The 13,019-nt window shown below is 57.3% G+C and overlaps 2 protein-coding genes across 4 annotated transcripts in view; one reads left to right on the top strand and one right to left on the bottom strand.

The window, feature by feature from the left end:
* PPP2R5D (protein phosphatase 2 regulatory subunit B'delta) overlaps positions 1 to 7,826 on the bottom strand; it is a 28,579-nt gene extending 20,753 nt beyond the window's left edge. The window contains exons 1-2 of one of the 3 annotated variants that reach the window (XM_075496661.1): positions 7,680 to 7,826; positions 6,663 to 6,746 (exon numbers count right to left, since the gene is read on the bottom strand). In XM_075496661.1, the coding sequence (XP_075352776.1) occupies positions 6,663 to 6,746; positions 7,680 to 7,706 (111 nt within the window). In that variant the 5' untranslated portion in view covers positions 7,707 to 7,826. Of the gene's footprint in view, positions 1 to 903; positions 971 to 6,662; positions 6,747 to 7,301; positions 7,435 to 7,679 lie in introns of those variants that run through there. The other 2 variants (XM_075496662.1, XM_075496663.1) reach the window with 2 other exon arrangements.
* Positions 7,827 to 11,202: 3,376 nt separating this feature from the next.
* On the top strand, positions 11,203 to 12,641 carry LOC142407829 (testis-specific serine/threonine-protein kinase 4-like). Its single transcript, XM_075497471.1, has 3 exons — positions 11,203 to 11,408; positions 11,772 to 12,136; positions 12,536 to 12,641. Exons 1-3 carry the CDS (start codon positions 11,238 to 11,240, stop codon positions 12,540 to 12,542), a joined length of 543 nt encoding a protein of 180 aa, XP_075353586.1. The 5' UTR covers positions 11,203 to 11,237; the 3' UTR covers positions 12,543 to 12,641.
* Positions 12,642 to 13,019: the final 378 nt, after the last annotated feature.

Below are 13,019 nucleotides of genomic sequence, written 5' to 3'. Positions count from 1 at the left end.
ATTTCACCCACTCCTGCAGGAGTCTAGACCCGTTGGTTACATTTGCAGCATACTTGCAAAGTGAACATAGTTTTACTCACATCTGCGAGGTACCACAAAGACACCAGAGCCTCTCGGCACACCCAGTGCTAGGGATATGGAAAGCAAAGCCATGTCTTGCAACAAGTTACAGGAGTTTGTTGACACAAAAAAGCAGAAATAAGAACTTTCCGTGGTCCAAACAGAAATCTCAGTGTGCCGCTGCTGCTGATTATAGCACTCTGTACAACACATGGCAAACAAGTTTTGAAAACTAGCAAGTTGCTTCCTTATCCTTGCGCAGGGGACCACCTGGGAAAAAGCAAAGCAGCATGTAGTACAGAGCAGACATGACGGCCCTGGAAAGGCAATAGTGAAGACCACTAAAATCATTGCTACATCCATAGACCAGGAGCTGTTAGTCTATGAACCACACAGGCCATACCCAAACCTTAGGTCCCAGGCTGTGGGCTTTCCCAACCTGTCCTGGCTGCTCTCTCCATCTCTGCCTTGTCTCAGCCTCACTGCTGTCTGGACTTCTGTCAATTTGCTTTTTCTACATCACCCCTTTTAGCTACACAAACTCTTTCCCTGCACTTTCCTCCAGCAGACACCCTCTCCACTTCATGCTTGTTAAACAGCACTTAGAGAGGCACTTTCTTATTTTTAGCAGGTGACCAGAAACTCAAGCCAGTGTTTGCTCAGCTCTGTCCTGACTGTGCTGAAGCTCTGCTGGTTCAAGGCCCACTTGGGCCATAATGGCTCAATAACTGACCCTTTAACACCACACTGACCCAACTCATGGAAAACTTAATATGGAAGAAGGCAACATGCCACCAGCAAGCCTATAGCAGAGGGCTCAGCTGGAGACAGCACTCAGCTTACTCTGGCTCTGCTGTGTGAGCCCAGCAACGCTCCCTTCCTCAGCTCTGCCACCTCCTTCCCGCTGTCACATGAAGCCAAGGGTGAACCTGTTGAGGACACAACAGGGATAGCACAATGGATGGGGAGCAGAGGTGGGTGAAATCCTTAGACGTCATCCCCTCCTTCCCCCATAAACTCCCAGCTGCCACATACAGCATAGCGGCACAAACGCACACCTCCCCAGAACACCAACCAGCAGGATTTTGAGGGAAAGCACCAGCAGTGCAGAAGCTTATTAGAGCTCTCCTCCAAATGAGATATGGCCAGTCTCTTCCTGCGAGGAGCAGCTGAGCTGCAGCTTACCCTGCACAGTCCTTACCCTGAACTGAGTCCCGATGGTTTCCAAAGAAGTGCGGCACAGCACCACAGTGCAAGAGCAAGAGTTACTGCTCCTGCAGCATGCGGGGAGGCAGCAAGGTAGGAATAGGGAAAGCTGCCTACAAGGAGACACTGCTCTACAGATTAGGATCTGTAGAGCAAGTGCAAAGACACCCTGTGAAAAACAGCACCCAAGACGAAACACCAATTGTTTTGTCAAGCCGTTACTTCGAACAAGAAATCAGACATATTTTGTTTCCTTCAAGCAGAGCCAGACCAGAAATCTTAACTGGTTCTGTTTCAAGCTCAGCTCCAAGCCAAGGTGGGGGGAGACAACAAGATTTGAACTGTCTTCAGTTTAGATTTGAGCTGGTTCCTTTCATGGAGCAACATTGTCCCACAACGAGAGGAGGGAGTAAGATGAGCTTGTGATGAAAACAGTTGTGTCTGCCAGACAAAGCAGGCCCAGACTACAAATTGGAAGCAACTTACCCTGAACAGTGGTCTTTTCCTCAGTTAAGTCAGGCTGAATCCTTGCTGGCAACCTTCCAAGAGTGAGAAGTTCATTCCTCACCCTGAATATTTGAGTATCAGGGCAGCATGAGCCACTCAGATGTTGTCCAGACACTTTTAGGAAGGCTAGTCCTCTACTCTGCATCACTCTCCTTCCACAGGGAAGAAGGGCAAAATCTGAATGCTGAGCCACCATGGAGAAAAGATGGTACAGAGAGAAACAAAAGAGGCATCGACAGCCTCACAGGTAAGACTGAGGGAAGCAGGACACATGGGTCCTCCTAGCTGATGGGACATGCCTGTCCACTCCCCACCCACCCAGAAATGCCACAGGCAAATGTTCTGAGCACAGTGTGTGTACTGTATGCTAACAGGCTACAGCCACGCTGCCTTCATCAGGGATCTGGAAAAGTCCTTGCCACCAGCTTCTACAGTTTTCAACAGCTGGCATGAAGAGAGACAAAACACAGCTTCAGGTTTAGCTGCTAGTTATTTAAGAAACAGACATACACGTGCAAAAATCACACAACCGAGCTTGCTAGAGAAAATATGATGATGGGGGAGGTCAGATAGACTCTTACACTGCAGTCCTCAGAGGGTTTTATGATGGATTGCTTCTATATGGACTTTCTGGCATCAAGCTGAATACTTGCTTTCAGGAGGTGCTTCCTGTGGCAGGCCTGCTGTCCTTCTGCCTTCAACACCTCCTACCTTGACCAGATGAATCAGAAGAGACTTGTTTTAAGTTTCCTAACACTTTCTCCTCTGAAGTTTCCATCCCTGAAAACACAGCAGACTGCTAAAACTGAAAGCTTTTCTCTTAATGCACAGGTATCAACCTCACAGACTGTTTCCCCAACATCAACGCCAGCTGACCACTCCATGGCTACAGGCACACATCTACCTGATCAGGCTCAGCCCCAGCCCCTTCCTGACAGGCAGGGCTCACACTGCCATGGCAAAGCCGGCTGCTTGGGAGACACTGTTTGCCAGCGGCTGTTATGCTGCATATGCTAAAGTGACCGGAGAACAGTACAAGCACAAAGCTGTTCGCCCAAGCACGGTGCAGCAGCCCCACCTTCCCCGCTGCAGTGGAGCTGCTACTCGTGCCTACAGGATGGGCCAGCCCCAATTGCAACCGTGTTTGAGCTCCCCCAAGCACAGGTCCCCTGGCTTCATAGCACTTCCTCCCCACTGGTTCCCACCACCTCTCCTCCTTGCTAGGAACTTGCCTGCACAAGTCAATAAGCCCCAAGCCCTGGGCTTGCTCTGTGCCATTTCTCTTCACCCTGGGCTCCCAGGGACAGAGACCCTCTTCCCCCAGCCACCCTGAACTGTGCCAGCTTCTCCTCAGCTCTCCTAACCCATGCATGACCTCACCTCTGCAGGCACTCCTACCGTGGCTGGGTGCATCGCCACTCGGAAAGCCCTTCTGCCTCACTGGTCCCTTGAGCATCCTCCGCTTGCTAAGCTTCTCAGCCCAGATCTGCTCTCAGCTCCTCCTCCTCAGATGACTCTTCCCTTCCCATCCCTCAAGTCAGTACCTGCTCTCTTTGTCTGCTGTTACACAGCTTCCCTATTAAAATCAAGCTCTCTGCCTCAGAAGTAACATCACTGTAACGCCTGTCTCTGAATAATGAACTTCAGGTACTGCAGTAACAAGCCCCATGGAGATATCTGCAAAACATGTAATACAGCAGCTCAGTGAAAAGGAGCACCCTCTCCCAGAGCTGCAAATCTCATCAGCAAGGCTCCAAGCTGCCCTTGAGGCTGCAGAGCAACTCCTCTCTCCTCTTTACTGCTGCTGCTAATCCCTGCTCCCACTTCCAGGTCATTAACTCTCTTCCCCACCCAGCTGCCTCTCCCAGTCTTTCTGGCCAGGAGGAGTAACTCTTTCTCATCCTCTCATTCAACGCTGCCTTGGTCTCTGACATTATTTCTTATTTCTCCTTAAATAGCCACGCAGAAATTATCTCCATTCATATCTTCATCACGTTCCAGAGGGAACGAACTAAACAAACATTTTATTTCCCACTCCCTGCTCTCGTGTTTTCCTCTACTGCTCCTGTCTCTTCCTGAGCAAACTGCCCCCCACAAAGCAAGGGGCTGGCCAAGCTCTGCTGGCTCTTCACCTCAGATAGCTTCACCCTAAGATGGGCATCTAAAAGAGCACTGCACTACCCCCGTACTTACAAGGGAACTCAAACACTTGCTTTCCCTTGTGGGGATGTGTCTGCTTTTGAACATATCTGCCCTTCCAGATCAGCTCCACTAAAAGCTCCTTCACTGCAGAGAACAAAGCACTATGCTTAAGGGTTTCTGGACTGATTCCTACCCTCTTCATCTCCCTCCACAGAGATCCCCATAGGAGGTCCTCGTCTGCTTCACTTGCTCAGATCTGTCAAACCAGAGCTGCTCTTCAACAAGCTTTACTCATTCCACCAGCCAGACAACTTGCCTGCAAAACAAGTCACAACTTTCTGGTACCAGGATAAATTAGGGCTGAGTCCTCCCCTCCTTCTTGGAGCACGGTGTGAGAGAGGAAAGCACATACTGGAAGAGGGCTGCCCAAATGTTACCCTCCTGCTGCAAACCCATTAAGCATCGATTGAGAGATGAAGAAAAAAGAAAATTCTCTTTGGTGCACACAACTTTGACCCTAGAAAAGGCAACCAACCAACCATAACTCCATGGAGGAATTTACAGGGTGCAAAACTCTCACAATGGCAACAGAGGCATCCAGGCCAGGCTCAGCCCATCAACCCCACCAGGCAATACCACTCCTGGTGTTTCACGAGTCAAACCACCTACTGTTTCTGACACAAGGAAGGAGTCTCACTCCCAGCACGCGTTACCTAATTCCTCACAGTCCCCCAATGTGAAAGTCAAAATACCTTTCTGTGCTTCCTGAAGAGCAGGAAAATCGCATTCAAACTGGTATACATTTCTTCTTATCAAGCAAAGAGCTCTCTTCCATTCTGCAGCAGAGGAGTCCAGAGACAGGAAAGGACCAAGAGAACAAATTTCACAGCACACTCAACAGGGAAAGTGAGAAGAGACCTATGGAAGCGCACACTGCAGAGGTGTCTCCTTTCTGCTCTGCTCTCTGTTCCTATGATCAAAGGAGACCCAGCCTTCCATCTTAAAGAAGGGCTGGATTTTGTTTGGAGTATGAGGAAGTGGCTGGGTATGTTTTGTGGGAGGGAAGGTTAGACGCATCACTTCTAAGTTTCTTCTGCACCCAGGCACAACCAGACATTACGTGCTGTTTCAGGTCACAGAAGGAAGCTTATAGCCTGCACTATTCTTCCTTTCTTACTGCACCACTTGTAACCAGGAGAGCAGTGCCACAGCCCACTGCTAATTTGGATGGGGACATCACAGTGCTCTGCTTTGATGGCTATCTGTCATCCTCGCACTGCAAGACCCAGGCTTTCCTTTCTGTTCCCAGAGCTGTGAATTCAGCAGACAAAGAGTGACAAATAAATAAACGGTAAGCCTGACCCCCTGATACCAAGGCAGGAGTTCTCTCACTTCCTCGGAGTCGGCGGACAGCTCTCCCAGCAAGCTGTTTTCAGCTGTATACACAAAATAAAATGCGCAGAGGCCAAGACCAGGATGGGATACAAAAAGAGGACCTACAAAACTGCTACCTGCTCCAAGGCAAACAAACTCAGCTTCTGACTCCTTGCTGGCCACACAGCAGGTTAGCCATAAGCATGGCTTGGACCCTGAAACCAAGTGGCTAGTAGCAGGGATATTTTCTGAGGCTCTGCAACACAGATCTATGCTTTGAAGGAGACTCTAAAATAACCTTATTTTGACTATGACCATCCCACTGAACTACAGATTTCTTCCTGGTCTTCATTAGCCTTACATGTCTCCTACCCACAATCCTCCAAATTACAAGTGCAATGTGTTCCAGACAAGACTCGAGCACGCAGGCTTCCATGGACATAGAAGCGGCACAGCTTGTTTGCCAAACTGCAGTATTAAAAAAAAAAACAAACCACACACATATGCATGCTTCCTTGGACATGCATACACGCGTACAACACTCTTCTGAGCCAAGTCTTAAAATCCACAGCCACACTGTTGAGTGCTGGACAAACTCAAGTCTACCAGGAAAGTTGCAGTTTACCCAAATTTTTGCTAATTCTAAGCACAGCTTATCATATTATCACGTTCTGCTGAGGCCATTCTAACACACCTAGCTTGGCAACATCAACATTGAAAGCAAGAGAGACTCTGCACAGCTGGGAATACAGACTGTGCCTTCTTGTGAGTAATGTTGTGTTCAGCAACAAGGCTGTTATACCAAAGGAGAACCATTTAATCTCTAACAGTTGACCTCTATTCTTTCAGGTGTCCTATCCATTACTTCCTAATCTCACTCCCCCAGAAAATGCCTCAGAAGAACACGTTTCTTTTCTATTGCTTCTCACTACTCTCCCACTCTTGACAGAAGCTGACAACAGAGTTTATTACGCTTTGCTCTGACAGGAGCGAGGAAGCCGCTCCCGTCTGTCAGGCTTCCTCCTTCTTGATAATCGTGGCTCTTCCCTCTCTGCAGCCAACTTTACCACGCTGTGCCCACCTCTGCGAGCAGCGCTTGCCATCAGCTTCGTGCCAAATCTCTTTTTGCAGGGCTGTAGGGCATGAGACTCATCCTCTCTCTTCCAAAGTCACAGTTCCCTTTGGGCTGACTTTCAAGGGGAACTAACTTCATCTTAACTTTAGTCTTTGCTACCGTCTTCCCTGATTCCTTAAGATCGCAGTGACACACGTTATCTGGCAGAGCAGCTTGAAGTAGCTAGAATGAAAGACGTTATTCCTCCTCAAAGATGAGCTGTACATGCACACTGCTGTATCCAAGGTGAAAGCCTTACCTCTTCCGAATTCTCTGCCCCACCATCCTTCCCGCTACTGCTGCTGCCAGGCTTTGTGGTGCTTTTGGTAGACTTTGGAGACTCCTGAAACGATGAAAACACGTTCAGAGAACATTTTGCCTTGTGCACGATTTTAGCAGCTCTTTGCAGAGTTCAGCTGTGCATTACCACAGACCCACCCCACCTCCGCCCCTGCAGCAAGCCCTGCTTCGGGTGGTAACTCCCAGCCCTCTTCCCCCGAGAAGGGCACCCCGAACGACTCCCCTGGCAGCAGACGCCCGTCGCAGGGGCACAGGCCCAAGCAGGAGCGGTGCTGGCACATCCCGACCCGGTCACGGCAGGCTGACCCCGGCCGGGCACCCCTGGGTGACAGGGCCCCGCGCCCACCCAGCCTGGGCCGGCCCTTCCCTGGGGCACGGCCCCGCCGCTGCCCACCGGAGCGACAAGGTGCAGGGCACCCACAGCCCCGGCGGGCACGGGGCACGGCCCGGCCCGCCTACCCCGGGCGGCGGCAGAGGCGGATCCGGGCCCCCACCCCGCCTGCGGGCAGCGCCGGGCGGCGGGCGGAGCGGGCAGCGGGGCACCGGCAGCCCCTGCCGGCCGCCCTGCAGCGGGGCCGGGACACGGGTGGGGCCGTACCTCCCCCACCGGGGGCATCGCGGGGGAGGGGCGGCCGTGCCCCGGCAGCCCCCGCGACCTCCTGCCGCCTCCCGAGCGCGCGGGGCGGGGCGGGCCGCAGCCCCCGCTCCCCCGCCGGGCTCGCGCGGGGGCACCGGCACCGGCGGCCGCCCCTCCCCCCGCCCGGCGCGCGCCCCCGCCGCCCTCCTGCACCACCCGCCCCGCCCGCCCCGGGCGCGCGCCCCCGCCCCCTGCCGGCCGCAGCCCCGCGCGCGCCCCCGCCCGAGGGCCGCGCCGACGGAAGGCCGCGGCGGGGAGGGCGGCAGGAGCGGGCGGCCGGTCACCGGGCCGCGCCCGGGCCGCGCGGGGCCACCCCGGCGCCGCCGCCGCCCGCCGCACCTTCTCCTTCTTCAGCTTGTAGGGCATGGTGAGCGCCGGGCCCCAGCCGCTCCGCGCCCGCCGCCGCCGCCGCCTGCGCCCGGGCCCGGCCGCAGCGCCCTGCTCCCATTGGGCCAGCCGTGCCGGCCTGCCTAGCAACAGCCGCCGCCGCCGCCGCGCGGCGCTGACGCAGGGCAGCAGATTTTTCTCATTGGCGAAACCGCGCACCGGCGCCGGGCACGCCCCCGGGGGCGGGGCGGGGCGGGGCTGCGGGCGAGCGGCTCTTCCGGGGCAGTGCCGCCAGCCGTGCCGGTCCGCGGTAGGGCTGGGCCCCGGCCTCGGCCCCAGCTCCAGCTCCAGCCCGGCGCGGGCGGGCCGGCCGGAGGCGCCGGTGCCCGGGTGTCCCCCACTGGGAAGCGGCTCTAGGGGCGTGCGAGCAGGGGCGGGTCTGCATGGGAGCCCCGGCGCTGGCAGGCGCCCGGCCACGGGGGGGAGGCGCCGAGCAGCCGCCCTGGGGCTGCTGGGGCTCTGCTGCGTCCACATGCCTCCCGGAGGGCGGGAGTGAAAGTGGCGGGCGTCCTTCTCCTCCTGCCGCGTCCTGCGCGGCTCTTCCCTGCATTGCTTTGGGAGGAAGAGCCCTACCAGCCTGAGCTGGCCCCAGGGGCTGCGCCCCACCTTTGCAGGGCAGGTGCTTGTTGATGCTCCGAGGCACGGCTGTGGGCAGGCTGTTGATGGAATAACGGGGTCGGTGCAATCTGGTGGGTGGATGGATCCGAGGGTGGACGGAAATGTGCGTGTGGAAGCACTGCAAGGCCCAGCACAGCCAGAACAGTGCCCCTGCTGATAATGGAGAAGGCTGTTCTGGGACATGGGTCCCAGGACGCTTCCCTGCTCGCATGGGGCAACTCGGGCAACTCTTTGGCAGATGGCCCTGCATCCTCACAGTAGGAGGGCAGCCTCCAACAGCCTGCAGGCATTGCCTACAAGCTGATGTTCAACATAGGGAAAAGCAACCAGTGGGCAGAAAGCTGCCTTCAAGTTCATGGACCTGAACTGAGCAGGGCCTGCTGGCAAAGGGCCACCCTGTTGGGGCTCGTGATGTCTAGAGGGTCTAAGGTCAGTCCAAAAGCTTATTGTCAGCGTGCTTAAGATGGTGACTGCTGGCCTATTGCAAGAGGTGCAAGAGCTCCCATTCACTTTAGCCAAACTTGCGGTGAGGATCACTGACTTCGAGCAGGTGAAGCTTTTGCCTACAGCCTTGTGCTGTGCAGTGTGGGCTTGTTACTGGGAAACCTGTACTGGGTCCTCGGCCCTATGCAGCCACTCTGCACAGGGCACGCTCTCAGATGGGATGTGGCGCATCAGTGGGGAGCGGAGTGGGGCACTGGGCAGTGTCAGAGATGCTTCAGCAGGAGCACAATCTGTTCAAAGTCATCAGGTGAACAAACCTGGCATGGCACGTGGGGGGAAAAACTTTCCCCAAGACTATTACAAAAGATCAGTCCAACAGTTTATTGTCAGTGTGCTTATCATCATCATCATGGGCTTGACAGCCATCTGCAGTCAAGAGGTTCCCCAGGAACAGAGTGAGGCCCTGGTTGCTGTTGTCCCTCTCCCGTGTCGTGCATTAGTGACCCTGGCTGGAGCACCGGCACAACCATCTGGGTGCTTGTGAGCAGGGCAGTGTGCCAGCGTGAGCAGGTAAAAGCCACTTGGTCGAAGAGTTCTTAGCTATCACTGCTCCCTCTCATAAGTTGTCACACTGAGTTCTGGATTGGCTTTCCTTACAGTTCCTCTGGCAACTGGTCCTGGAGGAGCTCAGCTTCACCAAGCTGCTATTTGGCCCCGGAATTCCTCCCCGTGCCAAGCAGCTGGTGTTTGGCCCTAATTCTCCTGAACTTGCCAGCAGAGGAGTTGCATCCCGTTGCCTCAGCTGCTCAGCAGCTGCCTTTTTCAGCAAGAGCCCTGCACACCCAGTGCAAGCACATGAGCAGCGAGACCTGCCCCATGCCAGTCTCAATTTCCAGCCTAGTCTTGGTCATGAAGGATGTGCTTGCCCAGAGCAGGGAGTGTTGCAAAGAGCAAAACTGTAGTTTTTCAAGCTTGCCAAAGAGCTCTGAAAGAGGTTTCACCAGAAAGCCCTTTGCTGCCACCTGCCTGGCCTCTCAGGCCAGGACACCTCAGGGTCTGCAGCAAACCCCAACATGTGAGGTCTGCATCACCCCAGCTGGGGCTGCTGGCAGCACTCCCCCCACACCCAGAGTTGGGGACCCCCTCCCAGCTCTGGACTGTGATGGCTCCAGGGTGTGGGGCCCTCAGCTCAGGGCGGGCAGCGAGAGGGCTCGTGCTTTGTCCTCCCTCAAGCAAGAGTGCTCGACTGTTGTCCCCTCTCGCTGTGTGGATAGCAAAAGTTGGGGACCTCAGCTCTGCTGCTGCTGCTGCTGCTCCAAGGGATCTTCTAGGCCAGCTCAGGTAGCTGCCCTTCCAGCTGGGAGGCTGGGTCTCGGCTATGGCTATCGGTGGTTCTGGGGGGCTCGGAGGAGCATTCTCAGAAACAACTGGCCAGCTACTGCTGCAAAGCTGCAGGAGAGGAGGAACCTCATCTGCTCCTGCCCACTGTGCCCTGCAGCCATCCTGGCTGCCCTCCCTGTCACCCCACCTCTGTGGGTCACTGGCGGGTGGGTGGCTGCTGCCGGTGCTCGCCGGGCCTTGGCATGAGCTGTGCCGGGGGCAAACCCTGAGCAGGAGCAGAGGAAACGGCCAGAGAAGGGCGAGGTGTGCTGGGGGCTGGGAGGGGCACAGAGGTCTGGGGGCACCTGGTTCTAGCCGGGGTCCCCCCAGCCTTGCTTGACCCCCCCCAAGCTGTGCTGCCCACAGGCATGGCAGGGGTGCCCCCCGACCCTAACGCCATCCTGATGCTGGGGAAGATGGGCTTCCAGCTGGGGCCGCTGCTGGCTCACAGTGCCTACTGGGAGGTGTATGAGGGTGCAGCCCCCTACTGTGGCACAAGGTGGCCATCAAGGTAATCTCCAAAAGGAAGGCACTGGAGGAAGACCTCAGGAAGCTCCTGCCCCATCAGATGCAGGCAGGGCGAGCAGGGGGCAGTGGGGGGGCCCCCTGAGCATCATGAAATGCTATGGGGCAAGGGGGGGAGGGCATCGGAGGGTCCCTGGGGTATCAGGGGCTAAGGGGGGCAGGGGGAGCACCCTTTGGGGACCTTCATGGGCAGGGGTACTACTGGGAGGCTCAACAGGGCAGGGGCGTTGGAGGGGTCGAAGGGGGAGCGAGTGGTTGGGGGAGTCCGTGGGTAGGGGGGCACCGGGGGCACCGGGGGGCAATGGGCAGGGATTCAGAGGGGCAGGGAGCTATTGGCGGTGGGAGCTCCAGGAGGATGGCAGGCGTGGTGGGCACTTTGTGGGGAGCTGCCAGGGGTTAGGAGAGCGTTGGTGGGCAAAAGGAGTGGGGGTGCAGGGGGTGCAAGGCAAGGAGGGCCCAGAGGGGGGCAGGCCTGTCCCACATCAAGCCCCTGCTGCCCACAGGTCTTGAAGGGCTTGTGCCACAAGCACCTGATCACACTGCATGGAGAGGAGGACGGGCTTCTACCTCCTCATGGAGTTGGCCCCCTCGGGGAGCGTCCTGGAGTGGGTGCAGAGCCAGGGGCCCTGCTCCCAGGGCCAGGCAGGGCTCTGGTTCTCCCAGTTGCTCCTTGCTCTGGCCTACCTGCACAGCAGGGCCATTGTCCACTGGTGGGTGAGCACGGGGGTATGGGGTCCCCGCTCTGGCAGCCGGGGACAGAGCTCCCCGAGGCAGCGAGGGCTCTGCAGGACCCCAGCCATGCTGCCTGGAGGATCATTCCCCCCAATCCAGCCCAGGCACTGAAGGGCCTCCTGGAAGCCTCTCTGCCTCCACACCTCCGCCTGCCGCACCACACCCTTACCTACCCTCCCTCCACCTGGCCACCTGCCCCCCAGCTCCCAGTCCAAGCCCTCTTCCTCCCAGAGGAGCCCCCAGCCCCTCATCTACCCACAGCTCCCTCCTTGGCCCCAACCTCCCTCTTCCCACAGCTGTCATCTGCCCCTGCCTGCCCCCAGCACGTGCTGCCTCTCCCTGCAGGGTCTTGAAGCTGGAAAACCTTCTCCTGGACAGCAAGGACAAGGTGAAGGTCTCCATCTCCAGCTTCTCCAGGACAGTGGCCCTGCAGGATGCCAGTGGGTCCTCGGGGCCTCCCGACATGCAAGGCTGCCTGCCAAGGCAGCGCTGAGCCAGGCCTTCTGCGGGTCCTATGCTTATGCCTGTCCTGAGATCCTGCAGGCGCAGCCCTACGACCCCTTCCCGGCAGACACCTGGAGCGCCGGGGTCACCCTCTATGCCTTGCTCCTGGCTGCATGCCCTGGGATGCCACCAACCTGCGGCGCCTCCTGCATGAGACCCAGCGGCCCCCTGCCTTCCCCCAAAGGCAGCTGCTGCCCCGAAGGCAGGTACTGCAAGGTGGAGGGCTGGGGGGACATTGGAGGGGCATTAGCGGGCACTGAGGGCATTGGAGGGTGGGAGAGCAGAAGACAGGGGTCAAGGGAATGGGGGGGCGGCTATGGGGCTTTGGGGGGCACCTAGGAAGCATTAAGGGGGAGCTAGGGCCATGAGAGGGCATGGGGAGTTTTGAGGACCATGGGGAGGGTGCTGGAGGGCAGCTGGGGGTCATCAGGGGAGAGCTGGAGGGCATTGCGGGCACCGCGGGGGCATGGAGGAGCTAGGGGGCATTGAGGAGCATTGGGGCAGCTGGGGCACCAGGGGCCAGGACGCTGGGGTGGGAGTGTGCAGGGGTCTCCCAGACGATGGGCTTCCCCCAGGTCCCACCCTGACCTCCATGTCTCCCCCAGGAGGTGATCTTGCACCTGCTGTGCCCAGCCCGCCAGTGCCTCAGCCACCAAGCTGCTCCGGACCTGCTGGGTCTCCCGATTCCTGCCCCCAGGGCACCTGCCCTCGGGCACCTAGGCCGCCAACCACTCGGCACCCACGTGCAGTTTTGGGGCCCCCTCGACTTCAGGGGGCCACTAATAAAAGCCTTGAACCTTCTCTTGGCTCCCTCTTTCCTGGTGGAACCCCCATCATGGAGAGCCCCTGCAAAGGGACCTCCCCTAATCCACAGTGGCATCACCCTCCAGTCCACAAAGCAGCCTCCCCATCTGAGGACATCTCTCCATTCAAAGCCTCTCTGTGACCACAGGAGCTGCCAGGCCCCAGGAATCTGGAGGTTCCCACCATGAGCAGAGCCATCCCCAGCCTCCCAGGACCATTTCTCCAGTCCCTTTGTAATCTTTGTGGCCCTTTGCAACACTTGCTCCAGTACGTCTGTGTCTCTCT

Source organism: Mycteria americana, chromosome 3 (assembly GCF_035582795.1).
Source record: "Mycteria americana isolate JAX WOST 10 ecotype Jacksonville Zoo and Gardens chromosome 3, USCA_MyAme_1.0, whole genome shotgun sequence".
NCBI classification, from domain to species: domain Eukaryota; kingdom Metazoa; phylum Chordata; class Aves; order Ciconiiformes; family Ciconiidae; genus Mycteria; species Mycteria americana.
Note: the sequence above shows the minus strand (reverse complement) of the source record. Positions and strands in the feature narration are given on the sequence as shown.

Excerpts from the sequence above, each read along its gene's own strand:
- LOC142407829 (XM_075497471.1), top strand. The coding sequence starts at position 11,238 with ATGGAGAGGAGGACGGGCTTCTACCTCCTCATGGAGTTGGCCCCCTCG. Across the intron at positions 11,409-11,771 it reads GGGCCATTGTCCACTGGTGG|GGTCTTGAAGCTGGAAAACC; the intron begins GTGAGCACGGGG and ends CTCTCCCTGCAG.